Below are 22,035 nucleotides of genomic sequence, written 5' to 3' on the forward strand. Positions count from 1 at the left end.
TTAATGCTTCTGCATACCAAGACATTTTGGACAATTTCATGCTCCAAAATTTGTGGGAACATTTCGGGGACGGCCCCTTCCTGTCCCAACATGACTGCGCTCCAGTGCACAAAGCGTCGGTCCATAAAGACATGGATGAGGAGTTTGGTCTGGAGGAACTTGACTGGCCTGCACAGAGTCCTGAGCTCAACCCGATAGAACAGCTTTGGGATGAATTAGAGCGGAGACTGAGAGCCAGGCCTTCTCGTCCAACATCAGTGCCTGACCTCACAAATGAGCTTCTAGAAGAATGGGCAAAAATCCCCATAAACACACTCCTAAACCTTGAGGAAAGCCTTCCCAGAAGAGCTGGAGCTGTTAGAGAGGGTGGGCCGACTCCATATTAAACCCTACGGGTTATCAATGGGATGGCATTAAAGCTTGTGTGCATGTGAAGGCAGGTATCCCAAATCTTTTGGCAATATAGCGTATGTTAATAGTTTTGTAGCATACTTATTATGAAATAATGTATTTTAAATAGATTTTGGTATTGTTTTGTTTACTATGGGTATTTCCCACACCTTCAAAAAAGATGTTTCTGGAGCACCTTTCCTAACTTCTTTTCAATTTAATTTTTTATTTGTATTGCACTTTTTACACTACATATTGTTTTAAAGCAGCTTTACAGAAAATGCTTGCTTTCTATGTTACAGTCAGGAAGTGTTCAGCTCAGTAACGTCCATATGCCAGTGATATACAGCTATATCATAATACATGTTATGAGGTTAGTTAACATCAAGGGAAGCAGGCTCAGCAAACCTGTTACACAGCAATTACAATTTGTGAACTGCTCTCATGTCCCTACTTCCTCATACAATAAAAGCAACAAAAAAGACCGGATAATAAAAGGTCAATGACAGCTGGCCATTACCAGTGCTATAGCTCCGAAACAAGAGTTGCATTGCAAAATATTATCACACATCACTAATAAGTTAAATGCTGTAATAAAGAGTGTATTGTAGAAATATGACAGCTATAGTAAAGGCATGCTTGGATAGTGACGTGATGTTTTCCATGGCCGCGTCTCAAGCCACAGATGACCGGATGACAATGGCTAAGCCATGCACTAAGAATAGCTACAATACACTTGCAGGACTAGATTAATCCCATTCGAACAATACAATCTCATTGCTGAACACGGCAGGCTGTCCATGTCTGTGTGCAAAACAAATCAGTCATAGATTTTCACATGAATATCCTGCAATATAAGGCACTTTTCCGAACCTGAATGTTGACAATACATGAAATCATTTTACGTCACATGCCCTCCTTTGTCTTAAAGCACTTAAGCTCATCAAATACTTCAGGTACGTTTCCTTGCTGACGGAGTCTGAGGGCGAAGACGAACTGCCGGATGGCCACAGTGACGCGTGTTCAGTCGACCGTCACATTAATCTAGTAATAATGAGTCTAGTGGCTGTCTGTGTGCAGTAGAAGCAGGTGATGATGCTGACGTTTGTGTAAAGCTGAGTGAGATCTGTCTGAAAACACACCTGGACCAAAGTAAACTGATCACAGCACTTAATGTTAGCTCAGTTAGACTTACACTGCAAAAAATGCTTTTCTTTCTTAGTATTTTTGTCTTGTTTCTAGTCTAAATATCAAAAAACCCTTACATTAAGAAACTTTTACTAGACAAGTAAAAATTATTGTCTTGTTTTGGGGAAAAATAACTCAAAATTAAGAGAGTTTTTCCTTAAATGAGATAAATAATTTGCCAATGGGGTAAGAAAAATAATGTTGTTTTAAAGGTCCACTGAAATCAAAATTTAAGTTTTTTAGCTATTAGTATGACTGTGTTGGCCTTAAATTTATGAATAAGCTGGTATGTTCCAAAACTATGACAAAATTTGCATTTAGGAGATATAAGCATTCAAAATTTACAGTCTCCCACTTCCGCTAAAACGAATCTTAGATTTTGGTGACATCATCGCAGACTTCACTTTCTCGTCAAATCTTCTGTCCAATCAAAATGCTCTCTAGAATCTAAACCCCGCCCCCTACGCTGCTGAAGCTGAAATCGGTCAGTTGTTAACACACATTTACTAATTTCTACATGGTGAAAAGCACATAGCACACTATATATGTGATAGGAAACGATTCAGTGTAAATATGCTTTCATTTGAGGCGAATAAAGTCTGTTTTCACGTTAGTTTCACGCACCGCAGCAGCGCACACACCTCAACGGCTCTGGTCTAAATCTAGACTACAGACACGAGAGCGCAGCGCGGATCATATGCGCGAGTCGGCGCAGATAAACATATCGACCCATTTGAATTCTGCACACAATGCTGCATTTCAAAGCGATATGGAGGAGATTATGATGATAAACTGTTAGAGGAAACTGGCTTTACCAAACAGAGAGAAGGTCCGCTCTTGCGCTCTAGTCAAACTGTATATTAACGAAACGCTATTGGCTGTTTCAAAAAAGGGGAGGAGCTGCTAACAGCTGGAGCCGCATTTCAAAGCACTTCAGTGGACCTTTAAGATTATTTTTTTCACCCCATTGGCAGATTATTTATCTTATTTACGCAAAAACTCTCTTCATTTTGAGTTATTTTTCCCCAAAACAAGACAATTACTTTTGCTTGTCTAGTAAATACTTCTTGTTTTAAGATTTTTTAGATGTTTGGACGAGAAACAAGACAAGTAAGAAAAGCATTTTTTGCAGTGTGGATATAGTCCTCATGTTTGCCTTGTCAGTTGGTTGAGTATTATCTCCTGTACCATTGTTGGTGAGTTCATATTTCTTGTCGATTCTATGCTAATCTACACTCTAAAAAATTCTGAGTAAAAAACAACCCAATGTTGGGTCAAATATGGGCTAACCCAGCAGTTGGGTGGTTTTAACCCAGTGAATGTGTTGTCTTAAGCAAATATTTAACCCAACCACAGGATTAAAACAACCCAATCGCTGGGTTAACCCAACCCAATTGCTGGGTTAGTCTATATTTGACCCAACATTGGGTTTAAACAACCAGCGGCACCTCCAGAAATTTTTCATAGGGGTGGCCAGATGGGGCCACTTAAAATCTTGGGGTGGCACCAAAACTAGAAACCATAATTTCAGAATTTTATTCTACTCGTGTAGTAAACCGGCCTGTAGCACGTCACGACACATAATTCCCCGTCTTCTTTTACTAAAAAATATTTTTTTACTTATTTACTTACCAGTAGTCTTCGTCTTCTAACGTTAACTTCTTTAGAAATTACAAAAATGTACACTGGCCAGTGGGGTGGCCAGGGGTTGGCCAGGGGTGGCCATGGCCTGGTGGCGCCACTGTAAACAACCCAGCATTGTTTAGAGTGTATGCCTGCCAAGTCTGTGTTCACCGTATTCCAGTTCACGTTCTGGATTTAATAAATGCTGCACTTCAACTACAACTCACCTCCATTGGATCTCTGTTACAGAATACTCGACAAACTGACAAGGCAAACATGAGGACTATATATACAGAGACTAGGGGAACACATGACTAGACCAACCAATGGACAACCAGACCTCAACCACATGACAAGACAATGAACCAATGAGAACTATGGACACATGACTAGACCAACCAATGGACAACCAGACCTCAACCACATGACAAGACAATGAACCAATGAGAACTATGGACACATGACTAGACCAAACAATGAGAACATAACACATAAGCCACGTTTACATGCACTTTTTTGTCATTTATTTTGTGATTAAAATAATTCTGATTAAAAGATGTTTACATGAGACCGATCTGGGGTTTACATGTGCTGATTTTCTGTCTGAATAATTTTGTGACATGCGCACACGCAGTTTGTCTGTCGCATCAAAAAATGTCGATGCCACAACGTATGGTTATGGTACATGAATCATCATTCATTTCTGCATGAAAAAAGCATTAATTCATGTCATTTCACAATTATGCCATCCTTAATATCACATTGTTCAGTGTTTCAAAGGACCATGTGACCACTTTAGTTGCGGGGCCACACACATGATGAAGTCATGAGACGCTAATGCTTAGTTAATGATGACGACTGTATTATAATGTCAACAGAGTTCATGTGCTGTGATTGGCCAGTTTTGGGGTCTGCCCATTGACCTGCAGGCTACTATAAAGAAGACATATGCTTAACTCAGAGATCATGATTAATGAAAAACTTTCGTTCATCACATTAATTGATATAATGTCGAGCCTGTGCAAGCATAATGTAATGTGGATTTTTGTATATTCCTTTAATAATTCATGAGTTAAATAGAGTAAAGGTTATGCGTTATTGCCGTGCTGTCTGGGGGAGGGGTCCGAGCTCTGAATTTTGGCCCGAACCCACAATAGCCTATTAATTAGGTTAATTATCAATCAATCAATCAATCAATCAATCAATCAATCAATCAATCAATCAATCAATCAATCAATCAACTTTATTTATATCACGCTTTTACAATGACGGTTGTTTCAAAGCAGCTTCACAGTGTTAAACAGGACAATATTACCACAGAATTAGATTTGGCTGTACAGTCGTTCTGGAGTAAACAGTGATGTTATCAGCTTATTTTAATTATCATATAGCAACAATGTTGGCAGATCAGTATTATAGTTTATAGAATTAAATAAGACCTTATTAATAAATTGTATTTGTATATTAGTTGAATAATTTGGATCATAATTTTAGTGTCCCCAATTATCTGTGCTCCTCCCGATAAAAAGAATAAATAAAACATCATTTCAAGTAGTCTTGCATGCATGAATAAGACCAATGTTTTTTGTGAACATAGAAAGCATCATGATCATGTGTAATGCACCATAATTCATCATGATGTACCCATCTTAGTTCATGTTTTAATTAAGGTCTTATGAAGTCATGAATGAAAGACACTGAACTTTCCAGAATCATAGTTCCTGATATTAATGCATGTAGTAATGCACAAATCATGCATAAATTAATACATGAATTCATGATAATTACTGTAAAGTGTTACCAAAAACACCTCTTTTAACATGCAATCGCTAACGTGAACAATGAAGTTCATCTGTGTCCATGAGATGGAGAGATATTAGTGAAGGAAGGGCATAAAAATCATAAGCCTGTGTTTCTATTTGAATCATAATTACTATTCCACTATTGTGTATCAAACTAAATGACTGGCATTATTGTGTCTCAGATGTTAATTCAATATTAATGTCTAGTTTATTAGACTGTTATTATAAAGACAATATCACACTCACAGCATGGCTGATATCAGGAACTTACTTAAAATTTCACATTTCTACCAGCCTTCTTTGGAAAGACGCTGTATATAGACACTGAGGTGTCAAAAACAGGTCAGTTCTCACCACAGTTCTGGACAATGTGGGAACATCTTTGAGTATTTTGTAAGTGGTTTGATCAGTAAACACACACACACACACACACACACACACACACACACACACACACACACACACACACACACACACACACACACACACACACACACACACACACACACACACACACACACACACACACACACACACACACACACACACACACACACACACAGTAAGGAGAGATTATGAGATTATGGTATCAGAATCAGAATCTCCTCTTTACTCAGAGTATCAGTCACAGATAACAAGCCTGTGTCAGCATGACAGAGGAAGCCATGCAAGTGTTTTAAGCACTTCTTTTATGGTGTCATGAATAATTATGAAACTGTGTCCTCCTCTCATTTGACAAGCCTGCAGAGTCCCATGAATCCCATCGATGTAACAATACACACTCTAAAAAATGCTGGGTTAAAAACAACCCAAGTTGGGTTGAAAATGGAAAAACCCAGAAATTAGGTTGTTTGAACCCAGTGAATGGAACCATTCAAACAACCCAACTTCTGGGTTTGTCCATTTCCAACCCAACTTGGGTTGTTTTAACCCAGCATTTTTTAGAGTACACATGAATATTGAATCATAAATCAGTCAAGAAATCCCTAAAGTATTTATCAATTACACTCTTAAATATAACGGATCCGGGTTTGTTTTTTTCACATCGATGCCATTTTTAATAACCTTTCATAATCCTTTCTTAAAAGAACCATTTTTCTTAGTAATGTGACGGTTCCGTCCGTTTGTGTATCCTGAGTTACAGGTGATTGGCTGAGGGAAGGCGTGGTTTCACACCTGAACCTAATCGTGTCATTTTAAGGGTGCGTTCACACTCGTAGGTCGGTTAGTTTGGTTCGTTGGGTCCGGACCAAAAAACAAAACATATAGTCCTGGTCCGCTTAGCGTTCACACTGGCATTTTTAACAGCGCACCTAAAGTTACCGAACCAAAGGCACAGGGAGACGCTCACAACCTGATTGGTCGGCTTATATGACGTAGGAGCTGCTTACCGAACATTCAGAACGACGCTGTGTGCTGATTAAACGCCATCATTTTATGCGTGTACATATGGCATTATTTTTACCCGCTGAGAACTCATGAAGAGCTCATAAAATGTTCAAAACATTCACAACAGCAGCCGTATTCCCTCCGTTGTAAAGAGACGGCCGTTCTGTCATCTGTACCGACTAATGGGCAGCACAGGTCCTCTGATGAGAAGAACCAGGTTTGCTTTTTGTGCGTTTTTTCTAGCATTTTCGAAACATGCTCGTCGGACCAAATATTGATGAGGCTCTTCCTCGTTGCTCCACGTTTGTCCTCTAACGTTAAAGTTACTCATTTTAGATACACTGATCGATCTTTCCGCGTCGTCAAATCAGCTGACTATGCGTCGCATCTTGTGACATCACGTCCGGTTTTTGGTCCGTTTTCATGACAACCGCACCAGAGTTGGTTTGGAAGGGGACCGAGACTCCTCTTTTTAGCGCTCTCGGTCCGCTGGTTTGGTGCGCACCAGGGTTCGAATGGCAGCATTCACATGTTCAAATAAACCGCACTAACCGGGCAATCACACCAGGGTTCGTTTTAATCCAACCACACATGACAAGTGTGAACGCACCCTAAGAGGGACTGGATCAAACAGAGCATGGGCGGAGGAGCGCGTTTGGGCCTGGCATTGAAGGCTGGCGTGTGTTATTGTCTGCCGTTCGCTCATCACGAGAGTGCCTGAGATCTGACGTGATGTGGGAGTTGAAGTGAGACCACAGCCGCATCAGAGCTCACGCTGATTCACCTTTCCTGTGTCGATCCGCTTTTTTTGTTCGTTATGTTTGGTTGGACTGATTACATGCATTTCAAACTGGCACTTGCACGCTTACATACTGACTAACATGTACACTGAATATTCAACATTTCATGTTTATTTTACTTTAGTATTGCTTACTAACCTGGATTTTTTTGTAACAAAATATTGGCTATACTTTATTTTAATGTGTCCCTGTTACAGTGTAATTTTAACGAAAGAGTAATACATTTACTACATGTATTTACTATAAGATTATGGTTAGGTTTAGGGTCAGTTGCATGTAATTATGCATAATGTATATTTATTACTATGGTCACTATATGTGTAACAAGGGCACATTAAAGTAAAGTGTTACTTGTCGCATATAAACTTGCACTCTTTCCTACACAATGAACTGAGTCATAATGACGTGAATAAAATCAGTCGCACAGATATGGAAGGAAATGAGGGTGAGTAAACGACAACAGCATTTTCATTTAGCTCACGAATACTGAAATAAGAAATGTAATGTAATTGAACAGCTGGTGGGCTAAAATAAGGGCCGGAGTGTGAGAAAAAGAGAGAGATGAGAGAGTGAGTGAAGATATAATCCTCCTATGATCCGCTTTCACCACCCCTCCACCCGCCTGCTTTACAAATGGGCTCGTGTCAAGCGTTTGTCTTCGCTCCATTCGGCCTCAACATAAACCAGCAGACATGTCGACCACTCGTACTACAGTTTGCCAGCCTTCAACACTGTTTAAAGGGCTTTCCCAGAGGCCTGTGTGCAATTGAGAATATAGGTTTGTGGGCTGGAAATGATCGATGAACATGCATGAGTGAGTGTAATGGAAATGCAGAGAGAAAGAAAGGTTAAACACTGGTGTCATTGACTCGACTGAGGCTAATCTTACTGGACAAGCCCAGTGCTGCTCAAAGCCCCGGAGCTCATAAAGGGCAACACTCGCTCTGCATTTAGAAGAAAAACATGTGTCATGATAACTAGACTGCACGAATCCCAATTCAGTAGAATTTGTGTGCTTGCAAATAACAGGAATTGTGAAACGTTTCATTAAAGAATAATAAGTGCAGCACGTTCAAAGTGAAAATGCATATGTTGTAGATGACTGTAACTTGCATATTGCATAATGCAGGTCCTTCATTTTTTTAAATGAGCAGCGGGCAATAGTAAAGCATAGACATTTCAAAATAAGACTCCTGGTATATTTTGGCCTTGTTTATAATTAAAAGCCCTGCATTATGCTAGCCTAGAAATCTAGACGCACCCTTGCGGCAGCAAATGTAATTTCAGTCAGGGAGTCTAGCAACTCTCCGTTGGCTTACAAGCTTAAAAAACCAACTCTATTACATTTCCGGGTGTCCAACAACATGAGGGTAAGTAGTTAATGACAGAATTTACCTTTTGGGGTGAACTAACCCTTTAAAACTCTCATATGAAAGACTTGTCATGAAACTGTGTTGAAAAAATCCACATACTACAAAAAAACAACATTTTCTTAAAGGGATCATGAACTGAGAAATCAACTTTCCCTTGAGCTTTTTACATATAAGAGGTCATCATACTATAAGAATATCCTGTACAATTTCTGAAAACTTCCTTGTTAGTCAAAGAAAAGCATTTATTGACATCAGGCCCAGAAAACGACCCCGCCCCGCCTCCGCAGAAGAAGATCAACGCCTACTTCATCACTGCCTGTTTAGCCCCGCCCACCGATACGCACATGACATGCAATAGAACAATAAAATAATCCTACGTTGTGTTAAACCAGATTGAGCTACCAAGCAATAAACATGCCGTTGAGGATACTGTCGGGACTCGACAGTAATGCAAAATGTAAGTAACTGTGTTAAATCTAATGCCTGATCTGAAATGTATGATCTTGAAATGAGAAATCGATACGCACCCTAGCGGCAGCAAATATAATTTGGGGTCAGGGCGTCTAGCAACTCTCTGTTAGCTTACGAGCTGGAAAAACGAAACTGATCAGGCCAATCACATCGTGTATAGAGGTATTGTGTCCTCCAACCAATATGTCTATATAGGTCGTTTGTGACTTCCTTGAAATATGACCTTTACTAAAGTTGTGCCCCTGTCGACAATATTTTAACTCATGAAATACGACCCATAGGAGCGTTTACTAAAGTTGTGGCCCTATCGGCAATATTTTAACTCATGAAATACGACCCATAGGAGCGTTTACTAAAGTTGTGCCCCTGTCGACAATATTTTAACTCATGAAATACGACCCATAGGAGCGTTTACTAAAGTTGTGCCCCTATCGGCAATATTTTAACTCATGAAATACGACCCATAGGAGCGTTTACTAAAGTTGTGGCCCTATCGACAATATTTTAACTCATGAAATACGACCCATAGGAGCGTTTACTAAAGTTGTGCCCCTGTCGACAATATTTTAACTCATGAAATACGACCCATAGGAGCGTTTACTAAAGTTGTGCCCCTATCGGCAATATTTTAACTCATGAAATACGACCCATAGGAGCGTTTACTAAAGTTGTGGCCCTATCGGCAATATTTTAACTCATGAAATACGACCCATAGGAGCGTTTACTTAAGTTGTGCTCCTATCGGCAATATTTTAACTCATGAAATACGACCCATAGGAGCGTTTACTTAAGTTGTGCTCCTATCGGCAATATTTTAACTCATGAAACACGACCCATAGGAGCGTTTACTAAAGTTGTGCCCCTATCGACAATATTTTAACTCATGAAATACGACCCATAGGAGCGTTTACTAAAGTTGTGCCCCTGTCGACAATATTTTAACTCATGAAATACGACCCATAGGAGCGTTTACTAAAGTTGTGCCCCTGTCGACAATATTTTAACTCATGAAATACGACCCATAGGAGCGTTTACTAAAGTTGTGCCCCTATCGACAATATTTTAACTCATGAAATACGACCCATAGGAGCGTTTACTAAAGTTGTGCCCCTGTCGACAATATTTTAACTCATGAAATACGACCCATAGGAGCGTTTACTAAAGTTGTGCCCCTGTCGACAATATTTTAACTCATGAAATACGACCCATAGGTGCGTTTACTAAAGTTGTGCCCCTGTCGACAATATTTTAACTCATGAAATACGACCCATAGGAGCGTTTACTAAAGTTGTGGCCCTATCGGCAATATTTTAACTCATGAAATACGACCCATAGGAGCGTTTACCAAAGTTGTGCTCCTATCGACAATATTTTAACTCTTGAAATACGACCCATAGGAGCGTTTACTAAAGTTGTGGCCCTATCGGCAATATTTTAACTCATGAAATACGACCCATAGGAGCGTTTACTAAAGTTGTGGCCCTGTCGACAATATTTTAACTCATGAAATACGACCCATAGGAGCGTTTACTAAAGTTGTGCTCCTGTCGACAATATTTTAACTCATGAAATACGACCCATAGGAGCGTTTACTAAAGTTGTGCCCCTGTCGACAATATTTTAACTCATGAAATACGACCCATAGGAGCGTTTACTAAAGTTGTGGCCCTGTCGACAATATTTTAACTCATGAAATACGACCCATAGGAGCGTTTACTAAAGTTGTGCCCCTGTCGACAATATTTTAACTCATGAAATACGACCCATAGGAGCGTTTACTAAAGTTGTGCCCCTATCGACAATATTTTAACTCATGAAATACGACCCATAGGAGCGTTTACTAAAGTTGTGCCCCTGTCGACAATATTTTAACTCATGAAATACGACCCATAGGAGCGTTTACTAAAGTTGTGCCCCTGTCGACAATATTTTAACTCATGAAATACGACCCATAGGAGCGTTTACTAAAGTTGTGCCCCTGTCGACAATATTTTAACTCATGAAATACGACCCATAGGAGCGTTTACTAAAGTTGTGCCCCTGTCGACAATATTTTAACTCATGAAATACGACCCATAGGAGCGTTTACTAAAGTTGTGGCCCTGTCGACAATATTTTAACTCATGAAATACGACCCATAGGAGCGTTTACTAAAGTTGTGCCCCTGTCGACAATATTTTAACTCATGGAATACGACCCATAGGAGCGTTTACTTAAGTTGTGCTCCTATCGGCAATATTTTAACTCATGAAACACGACCCATAGGAGCGTTTACTAAAGTTGTGCCCCTATCGACAATATTTTAACTCATGAAATACGACCCATAGGAGCGTTTACTAAAGTTGTGCCCCTGTCGACAATATTTTAACTCATGAAATACGACCCATAGGAGCGTTTACTAAAGTTGTGCCCCTGTCGACAATATTTTAACTCATGAAATACGACCCATAGGTGTGTTTACTAAAGTTGTGCCCCTGTCGACAATATTTTAACTCATGAAATACGACCCATAGGAGCGTTTACTAAAGTTGTGCCCCTGTCGACAATATTTTAACTCATGAAATACGACCCATAGGTGCGTTTACTAAAGTTGTGCCCCTGTCGACAATATTTTAACTCATGAAATACGACCCATAGGAGCGTTTACTAAAGTTGTGGCCCTATCGGCAATATTTTAACTCATGAAATACGACCCATAGGAGCGTTTACCAAAGTTGTGCTCCTATCGACAATATTTTAACTCTTGAAATACGACCCATAGGAGCGTTTACTAAAGTTGTGGCCCTATCGGCAATATTTTAACTCATGAAATACGACCCATAGGAGCGTTTACTAAAGTTGTGGCCCTGTCGACAATATTTTAACTCATGAAATACGACCCATAGGAGCGTTTACTAAAGTTGTGCTCCTGTCGACAATATTTTAACTCATGAAATACGACCCATAGGAGCGTTTACTAAAGTTGTGCCCCTGTCGACAATATTTTAACTCATGAAATACGACCCATAGGAGCGTTTACTAAAGTTGTGGCCCTGTCGACAATATTTTAACTCATGAAATACGACCCATAGGAGCGTTTACTAAAGTTGTGCCCCTGTCGACAATATTTTAACTCATGAAATACGACCCATAGGAGCGTTTACTAAAGTTGTGGCCCTATCTGCAATATTTTAACTCATGAAATACGACCCATAGGAGCGTTTACTAAAGTTGTGGCCCTATCGGCAATATTTTAACTCATGAAATACGACCCATAGGAGCGTTTACTAAAGTTGTGCCCCTGTTGACAATATTTTAACTCATGAAATACGACCCATAGGAGCGTTTACTAAAGTTGTGCCCCTGTTGACAATATTTTAACTCTTGAAATACGACCCATAGGAGCGTTTACTAAAGTTGTGCCCCTGTCGACAATATTTTAACTCATGAAATACGACCCATAGGAGCGTTTACTAAAGTTGTGCTCCTATCGACAATATTTTAACTCATGAAATACGACCCATAGGAGCGTTTACTAAAGTTGTGCCCCTGTCGACAATATTTTAACTCATGAAATACGACCCATAGGAGCGTTTACTAAAGTTGTGCCCCTATCGGCAATATTTTAACTCATGAAATACGACCCATAGGAGCGTTTACTAAAGTTGTGCCCCTATCGGCAATATTTTAACTCATGAAATACGACCCATAGGAGCGTTTACTAAAGTTGTGCCCCTATCGACAATATTTTAACTCATGAAATACGACCCATAGGAGCGTTTACTAAAGTTGTGCCCCTATCGGCAATATTTTAACTCATGAAATACGACCCATAGGAGCGTTTACTAAAGTTGTGCCCCTATCGGCAATATTTTAACTCATGAAATATGACCCATAGGAGCGTTTACTAAAGTTGTGCCCCTATCGACAATATTTTAACTCATGAAATACGACCCATAGGAGCGTTTACTAAAGTTGTGCCCCTATCGGCAATATTTTAACTAATGAAATACGACCCATAGGAGCGTTTACTAAAGTTGTGCCCCTGTCGACAATATTTTAACTCATGAAATACGACCCATAGGAGCGTTTACTAAAGTTGTGCCCCTATCGGCAATATTTTAACTCATGAAATACGACCCATAGGAGCGTTTACTAAAGTTGTGCCCCTATCGGCAATATTTTAACTCATGAAATACGACCCATAGGAGCGTTTACTAAAGTTGTGGCCCTATCGACAATATTTTAACTCATGAAATACGACCCATAGGAGCGTTTACTAAAGTTGTGCTCCTGTCGACAATATTTTAACTCATGAAATACGACCCATAGGAGCGTTTACTAAAGTTGTGCCCCTATCGGCAATATTTTAACTCATGAAATACGACCCATAGGAGCGTTTACTAAAGTTGTGGCCCTATCGGCAATATTTTAACTCATGAAATACGACCCATAGGAGCGTTTACTAAAGTTGTGCCCCAATTGACAATATTGACGCATGACTTTGAAACGTAAATAAAGGTCATAATAAGGTGCTTGAAAAACGACCTATAGAGTGTTTTTTTTTTTTTTTTGGTGGACAGTTTGGACCATTTACTGCCAAAACATATATATATATATATATTACACGGCTCTGTGAAATACTTGATTCTGATTGGTCAATCGCTCATTCCAGCGGTATGTTATTTCCAGATAACACACACCGCTCATCCGGGTACTACGAGTTATCTTGACCGGTTCTATTTCTGTGCTTAACGCTGGCGCCATCTTGTGGCTTAAACAGCCGTGGGTTACAATGGAAGACTTCAAGGCAGGTCTCCTTTATAACGTTTTAAATATGGATATTTTTCTGACACAAACGCATCGATTGGAATCAGAAGGCTCTATTAACCCATCGGAGTCGTGTGGAGCTCGTTATTTGACGGACAGCTGCATTTTTTATGGACTTCAGAAACAGCTCCAACTACTGCTGGATTAACGTTAGCCTGGACTTTTTAAATATAACTCTGATTGTATTTGTCTGACAGAAGAATGTCATAAACACCTATAATGACTTGAGGGTGAGTAAATCATAGGCTTGGTTTCATTTTTGGCTGAACTAACCCTTTCAGCATTCATTTTCAACATTTAGCAGCAATAGATAAAGGCTTAAAGCAGGTTGGAACTGTTTTCCTCTGTGGAAGCTTTGCGGAAGAGCTAATAAAATATTTAATCTCGAGACAATATTTTGTGTCTAATAATTATTTATTTGAGACTAGTAGCCGTGTAATAAGCGGGATAATGTCCACCCAGCCGGTTTTTATCGCAGAATAAACCCCTTTAGACTGACGCTCCGCTTCGCCTCGGGGTCCTGATCACTCTGTCGGGGTTTATTCTGCGATAACAACCGGCTGGGTGTACATGATCCCTTACATATAAGAATTTTAACAGTTATCGAGGTTGAAAAATAAATCGTAAGACTAGCTCACGAAAGTAGATTTTTGCAATATTTAATAAACAGTTCGATTGACAGTGGTGTTGACATTGACAGTAAACAAGAGGCAAAGTTGCCCAGAATGAGAACTTCTACTGTATGGTATGAACGTCATTGGCATGTGCGGAAAAACACGAAGGCTCCCCGCCGGTGGCCGTTTCTTTAGCGTTTCTCGCAGACCAGGCAAGTTTTGTTCCGATCGGCCTCCCATTACCTTCTCTGACAGACCCTTAAAGTTCATTGGCCAACACTGGCTGTGTTTTTCGAGATACACGAATGTCCTTTAAAGACAATCACGTCACCTTGGACAGGCACACCAGTTTTCAAGTCAATGACTGTCTGTCGTGTAGCTATAGCCATTTTAATGTTTGTTTGTTTTCGACCACAAACCGAGCCAATTTGTAGGTGCACCAAGGTTGGTGAAATTAGCGTGAAATTTAAAAGTGATCATGCTAACTTTAAACATGTTGGCATCCCATCGTAGATGTGAATTCAACTTTCTTTGATAATTATTGACAATCAAACTCCAGAGAATCTTTCTGCTTTGGTTCCGATCAGGAGAAAAACCTAGGACTAGTTTACAAAAGTATGTATGAAAGTATGAAAAATCCAAAATACGCAAAAACTTTTGAGCATTGTTGGATTCCAACGATAAAAGACACGAGTCTGCGACCAATGGTTTAGGAGTTACGAGCGATTGTGTACTTTTGAGCGCTGTAGCGCCCCCGTCAGGCCGATTGGGACGAGCTTTGGTGTCTTTGTAGACAGGGTGGTTACTACCATCCCTAAAAGTTTCAAGCCTCTACGACTTATGGTTTAGTCTGCCCGGTCATTTTTAGCACAATGGACAGCAGCAGTTTATGATCCAGAAAACCCCTAGATTGCACTTCATTAAAGATTTGATGTACACAGTATTTGAAAACATTATGATTCACTAGTGCATTAGACATATAGTACAAACTGCATGGTGTTAATTATCACATATATATGAATGTGTTTACTGTAAATACACTGACAATGGAAGTTTAGTCTACAGAGATAATCCCATAAACAGCCCCAAATGTTTCTAAAAATCCTCAAGAGTAATAAAAACAGACACAAGAAGCCATACAGAACTATAACATTCATTTAGATTGTATAGATGATTTAGTCTAGCGAGAATGAATGAATTCATATTTGAGATTTCAGACTTAAGCATCTTGGCTGTCCTGAAACTCTAGAGGAGACGAGCGTGTGAGATCACCAGGGTCTTTTTCTGAAGAGAAAGATCTGAGGAACTAAAGTATCTATTTGATCTCCTTTTAATCTCATTGCAGACTTTAGGACATCTAAAATGTGCTTTGGGATTGAAATCCACAGGTCTAGGAGATGCAGTTGAGACACAAGAGCCGTTTCCCCCCCGTGAGGATATCTGCACTCCAACACCAGAGCATTTAATCAGCAGACACAGACATGAGCACATGGACAAGCCCCTTTTGAGTGTTTGCAAATTCACCTCCGTGCTTGTGTAATTCTACTCTAATTCACTCATCTAATCTCAATTAGCAGAAACTAATCCCACCACACAGCCAATGAGAAGTCAAAAGAGACGTCACGGTACTCACCAAATCATGATTAGTTGAGTTGGAATCGTCTTCAGGGAAGGGGATGTAAACAGCTAAGGCCACACAGTTGGCAAAAATCGACAGCAGTATAAAGATATCAAAAGGTCTGGGAGTCACATGCTTAAGGAGAAACGTCATAACAGGAGCATTCATTTCCCAACAGATCCCACCAAATCAAAAAATTGACATCTCAAAGCAGTTTCTGTCATGCTTGAGAATTGCAGCCTGTCGCGTCAGTCATATTATGTGGCATTTTAGTCTCAAAGCTATTTGCATGTCATTTCTGTGTCAAACACTCCCACCATCTAACACTGGTCAGTCAAATTGATAGCCCCGCCCCAAACTCACGTCATTGGTTAAATCAGAAGTTGACATGTAGAGAGTGAAGGCCACAAGCGAAGTGTACATGCGATGGTCAATTCAAGGAAGTCCTTTTAACGTTTACGATCAATTGACCCGAGATCACCAGTCCCCGCAATTGTCTTTATAAAGATACATTCTCATTTGCCAATGTCATATTGATTTTTTACAAAGAAGTTAATATTAGGCGACTTACATTTTAGACTTCAATTTGCAAATGAAAATTCACGTTTTTTAACCAATCATTCAAACGAATGACTCAACGACTCACTCGTAGCCTAATGATTCAGCCTTTTGAATGAATGGTTTCACTGAATGATTCAATGACTCACTCGTAGCCGATTGATTCAGCCTTTTGAATGAATGGTTTGACTGAATGATTCAATGACTCACTCGTAGCCGAATGATTCAGCCTTTTGAATGAATGGTTTGACTGAATGACTCAACGACTCACTCGTAGCCGAATGATTCAGCCTTTTGAATGAATGGTTTGACTGAATGATTCAACGACTCACTCGTAGCCGAATGATTCAGCCTTTTGAATGAATGGTTTGACTGAATGATTCAATGACTCACTCGTAGCCGAATGATTCAGCCTTTTGAATGAATGGTTTCACTGAATGATTCAATGACTCACTCGTAGCCGAATGATTCAGCCTTTTGAATGAATGGTTTCACTGAATGATTCAATGACTCACTCATAGTCGAATGATTCAGCCTTTTGAATGAATGGTTTCACTGAATGATTCAATGACTCACTCGTAGCCTAATGATTCAGCCTTTTGAATGAATGGTTTGACTGAATGATTCAATGACTCACTCGTAGCCAAATGATTCAGCCTTTTGAATGAATGGTTTGACTGAATGATTCAATGACTCACTCGTAGCCGAATGATTCAGCCTTTTGAATGAATGGTTTGACTGAATGATTCAATGACTCACTCGTAGCCGAATGATTCAGCCTTTTGAATGAATGGTTTGACTGAATGATTCAATGACTCACTCGTTAACACGAGTTGCCACCACCTACTGTCGGTTTAGTTATTTTTATTTAAAAGTATGATTTAATTATGGTTAAAGAGATAGAATGCATTTATAAATAGACTATTAGGAGTGAAATGTGAGATAACATTATTGAATATTACATAGATAATAAAGTAACTGCAGTCGCACTGCATGAAATGCTTGCCTGTGTCCGAATTGGCAAAGTTGTTTTTTTTACTTTTTTATTTTTGCAAAAACAGTTTAATGGCCAGAAAATTAATTATGGCCAGTACATTTTCTTAACTCACTGACCATTGACAGGTGTTGTAAAAAGTTATATAAAATGTCTGACCCTGCAGCATAAAACCAGTCGTGTGTCTCACGGGTATTTCTGTGGCAATAGCCAACAATACATTGTGAGGGTCAAAATTATCCATTTTTCTTTTATGCCAAAAATCATTAGGATATTAAGATCATGTTCCATGATATTTTTGTAAATGTTCTACCGTAAATATATCATAAATGTATTCTTAGTAGCAATATGTATTGCAAAGGACTTCATTTGGACAACTTTAAAGGAGATTTTCTCAATATTTAGATTTTTTTTGCACCCTCAGATTCCAGACTTTCAAATATTTCGGCCAAATATTGTCCTAATAAACCACACATCAATGGAAAGATTATTGGTTCAGCTTTCAGATGATGTATAAATCAAAATGTAAAAATATTGACCCTTATGACTGTTTTTTTGTGGTCCATTTATATTTATATATATAAAGTGGCTAAAAGTGATGTCCAGCGTCTTAACCCTTTAAATATATTTAAAATATTAAATAATCTAAAAAATATAATTGAAGATCTTTGTAAGCATATTGCCTCGTCGATTGTTTTATTTGTGATTATAACGCATTGAGACATGCCACATTGTGCTGACATCGTTTTTGTGCTGAAATTATGAGCACAATGTTTAAAAGCAAGACGGAACCAATGAAGTGAATTTGTTTCCATTATATAATGGGTAATGTAATGAGGAAATGATGTTGCTCCCTTCTCCAAGTGTTCTTCACTGCTGTCATTTTAAATAAGCTGACAATAACTCTTAAGCGACTTGCCTTGTTAAATAAAGCTGAACAAACTAATGAACATTACGAAACAAATCTTGACTTCAAGCGCTCTGCCGTTCGGCGTGAGTCGGGTGATTGGAATGGCGCTTTATTTACACTGTAAAAAAAGTCTCCATTTTAACATTTTCTATCTATATTTTTCAGTTGACAGAATTGAATTTCTGTGAATTAAATTGCATCAATTCTTAGAATTTCAATTTGGCCAACAATGTTTTTAAAGATTTTTTTAGAAAAATTTAAAATGGAGACTTTTTTTTTTTTTTACAGTGTACGTTGCATGATTTTCATTGTTCTGTGCGACACAAAAGCTGTTTCAGATGGTTTTCTCCATTCACACTTACAGTTTTTCTCAGTCGCTTTGGTGCATTTATCACATCACTATATACAGTTAGTTCAACCTCCACAACAGTTAGTCATTTGTGCACATCATTTTAGCAGTTTATCATTCCTTCCAACAAATTGCAAAAGCTTTTGGACATGCATCACTTGCTTTCATACAACTCTGCTGTTTTATTACCTTATCATTTGCTTATGTCATGTCAGTCAAAACTAAGTATACTTGTGAATGCTGAATAATCATTCCATTTAAAACTAATAGTCCTCATTTCATTGCTTGAGTCATTACATCACTCTTAGAAGACATGGTTCTATATACAACCTTAAAAGGTTCTATCAGCGCTATGTATTTGGAACCCCTAAAAGTTTCTATATATAGAACCCTTTCTTGTCATTATAGAACCTCTTTAGCATAAAAGGTTCTTTGGAGTTGAATAATAATTACAAGAAAGAACCCTTTTGGCACTTACAGTTTTCCTCAGTAGCTTTGGTACATTTCTCAGATCAGAATTGAAATTCTCAAAACTACCTGTTCAATTCTCACATCATTGTGTCTCTTGTGCTGCACATCAGAAAAGCAGTTTCTCATTTCTTTGAACAAGTTGCAAATGCTTTGGTACATCCAAATACATCCATGCCAATGATTATGTCCAATTCTCTGCTGTTTCCTCCATTATCAGTCGCTTCTGTCATGATGATCAGAATGTATTATATCGGGTCTCTGTTGAATAGTCTCACCCCGCACAACATTTAGGCACAAGCTCATAGCATAAGTCTTTACATGCAAAATGGCTGAACAAGTTATCATAATATGTCAAGCATTTTACTATACTTTCTATATTTCCATGAGACTTTTTTCTAAATCTGTCCTGAATTGGTAAATTGCTCCCAGGTGAATCTTGACTTTCTCTAACGAAGGTGCTTCTCATGAAACATCAACTAGCATATATCTATATATATATTTCTACAGCACCGCATGTACAGTTTTTCCTATGTTCACATTTCTTCTTTAGGTGTTTTTGTGTGCTACTCAGTGCTGTCTTTTCATTTCTGTGTCTCAATGACATGCTCTGTCAATAAAATACAGTACAAACAGTAAGAGTGTAAATTTAAATCTTTTCCATTCTCTTCCAATTACACTCACACACACACACACACACTAAGATGTATAACTTACAATTGACAATAATTGTCATCAAAACTTTAGCCATATTTCCATCAGATCATCCCTCCCGAGTAAACTGTTGTCTTATCCGTACACAATGACACACGGACTCGTCATTCTGATGGCACTGACATGATCATTGACACAGAGATCTACTTCTGAGAGATGAACGAAGGGTTTTGAGCAAGAGAGTTTGCAGGTTATCCATGGGGTTTTGCTATTTGTACAAATTGTTTTGAGAAATGCACTTACTGTTTTACAAATTGTGAGTTTGATTCGAGAAATGCACCAAAGTGACTGAGAAAAACTGTAAAAAGGGTTCTATATAGAAACGTTTAGGGGTTCCAAATACGTAGCGACGATATAACCTTTTAAGGTTCTATACAGGACCCTTTCTTCTAAAAGTGTACAAAAATGTTGAACTAGTTTACATTTACATTTACGCATTTGGCAGACTTTTTATCCAAAGCGACTTAAGTTGCATTCAAGGTACACATTTTACATTTTTGTCAATAGTTGACAAAATCTGTCAAGCACATTTTACACATTTACTAGATCCGTTCCTCGCTGATTTGTAAGAGATGATATTAGCTGTGATGTAGATGAAATGATGTGGCCAGACAGAGAGGAACGTCTGGATGTGCATGAATGATTACAGTACTATGTATGTTGTATGTTCAGTTCCCATATGTACTGCAATATTGTTCACAGTTGTGCACAGCTTTATCCAAAGGGAGTTTATGTTTCTTTTAAATAAGCGTGTATTTTATCTTTCGCACAATGCTGTGAACAAATTAGAATAGCAAAGAGCATATGCAGAAAAAATGTGAAACATACATATTCAGTGTCTTGTTCTCAGTCACCTCACTACATACAGTAATGTGCAACTTTACTGTATTTTCCAAATGGCTGTGTAAATAGTATATAGTGCCGTCTTTAGCATCTTCAGGTAGTGTCACAAAGATCTGACTTTTTTGCATTGGAAAACATTTACAGATTAATCTGTCTTGATGAAAACATGACAGCCATTTGACTATCTTCATAAACCACGGTGTCGGGACTTTTCATCTTGATCACACTGACACTTTCATTACTTGCTTTTGAGGAGTGAGCTCCATTTTGAGCAAGTGACGCGCTTTTGTAGGTTATCAACTAGATTGTGCAGTTTGTTCTAATGGTTTTGAGAACTGCATTAACTGTTGTGCAAATGCAAATAGTGATGTGAGAAATGCACCAAAGCGACTAGACAAAGTTTGGAACCTTTCCATTCCACAAAATGTTCTTTAGATTATTAAAATGTTCACTGAATTATAACCGAAAGGTTCTTCGGGGAACCAAAAATATTTTTTCTATTGGCATTGCTGCCCAAACTGCAAAAAATGCTTTTCTTACTCAGTATTTTTCTCTTGTTTCTAGTCAAAATATCAAAGTTCAAGTTAAGAGAGTTTTTGCTTAAAATAAGATAAATAATCTGCCAATGGGGTGAGAAAAATAATATTAATTCAAACAGAAAACAAGATTATTTTTCTCACCCCATTGGCAGATTATTTATCTTATTTTAAGCAAAAACTCTCTTCATTTTGAGTAATTATTCCCAAAACAAGACAATAATTTTACTGGTCTAGTAAATGTTTCTTAATGTAAGAATTTTTAGATATTTTGACTAGAAACAAGACAAAATACTAAGTAAAAAATTTTTTGTTGTTGCAGTGAACCCCTTCTGGAACCTTTATTTTGAAGAGTTTATAATAAAAGTCAATTGGGTTCAAAAGTTTTGGACCTTAAACTGTTGCGCTTTACTCCAAGTCTCAGTGAATCGATGAGGATTGACCTCAGTGACATCAAACCTCATTGGTTTTTTGTCTGTGGTCCGCAGAAAAGTGAAAAGCATATGAGTTTTGGTGAGTGAATGACAGCCTTTTCCCTTAAAGTGACGAGTGAATGCAAGTGTTGATAACCAGATGCAAATGTGAC

General features: G+C 38.5%; 1 protein-coding gene across 10 annotated transcripts in view; it reads right to left on the bottom strand.

The window, feature by feature from the left end:
- Positions 1-22,035, bottom strand: part of cacna1db (calcium channel, voltage-dependent, L type, alpha 1D subunit, b) — a 122,782-nt gene that overhangs the window by 97,985 nt on the left and 2,762 nt on the right. For all 10 annotated transcript variants that reach the window (XM_067412953.1, XM_067412947.1, XM_067412952.1 and 7 more), the window contains exon 3: positions 16,093-16,198. In XM_067412953.1, the coding sequence (XP_067269054.1) occupies positions 16,093-16,198 (106 nt within the window). The remainder of the gene's footprint in view (positions 1-16,092; positions 16,199-22,035) is intronic.

This window comes from Pseudorasbora parva, chromosome 13 (assembly GCF_024679245.1).
Source record: "Pseudorasbora parva isolate DD20220531a chromosome 13, ASM2467924v1, whole genome shotgun sequence".
Lineage (NCBI taxonomy): Eukaryota > Metazoa > Chordata > Actinopteri > Cypriniformes > Gobionidae > Pseudorasbora > Pseudorasbora parva.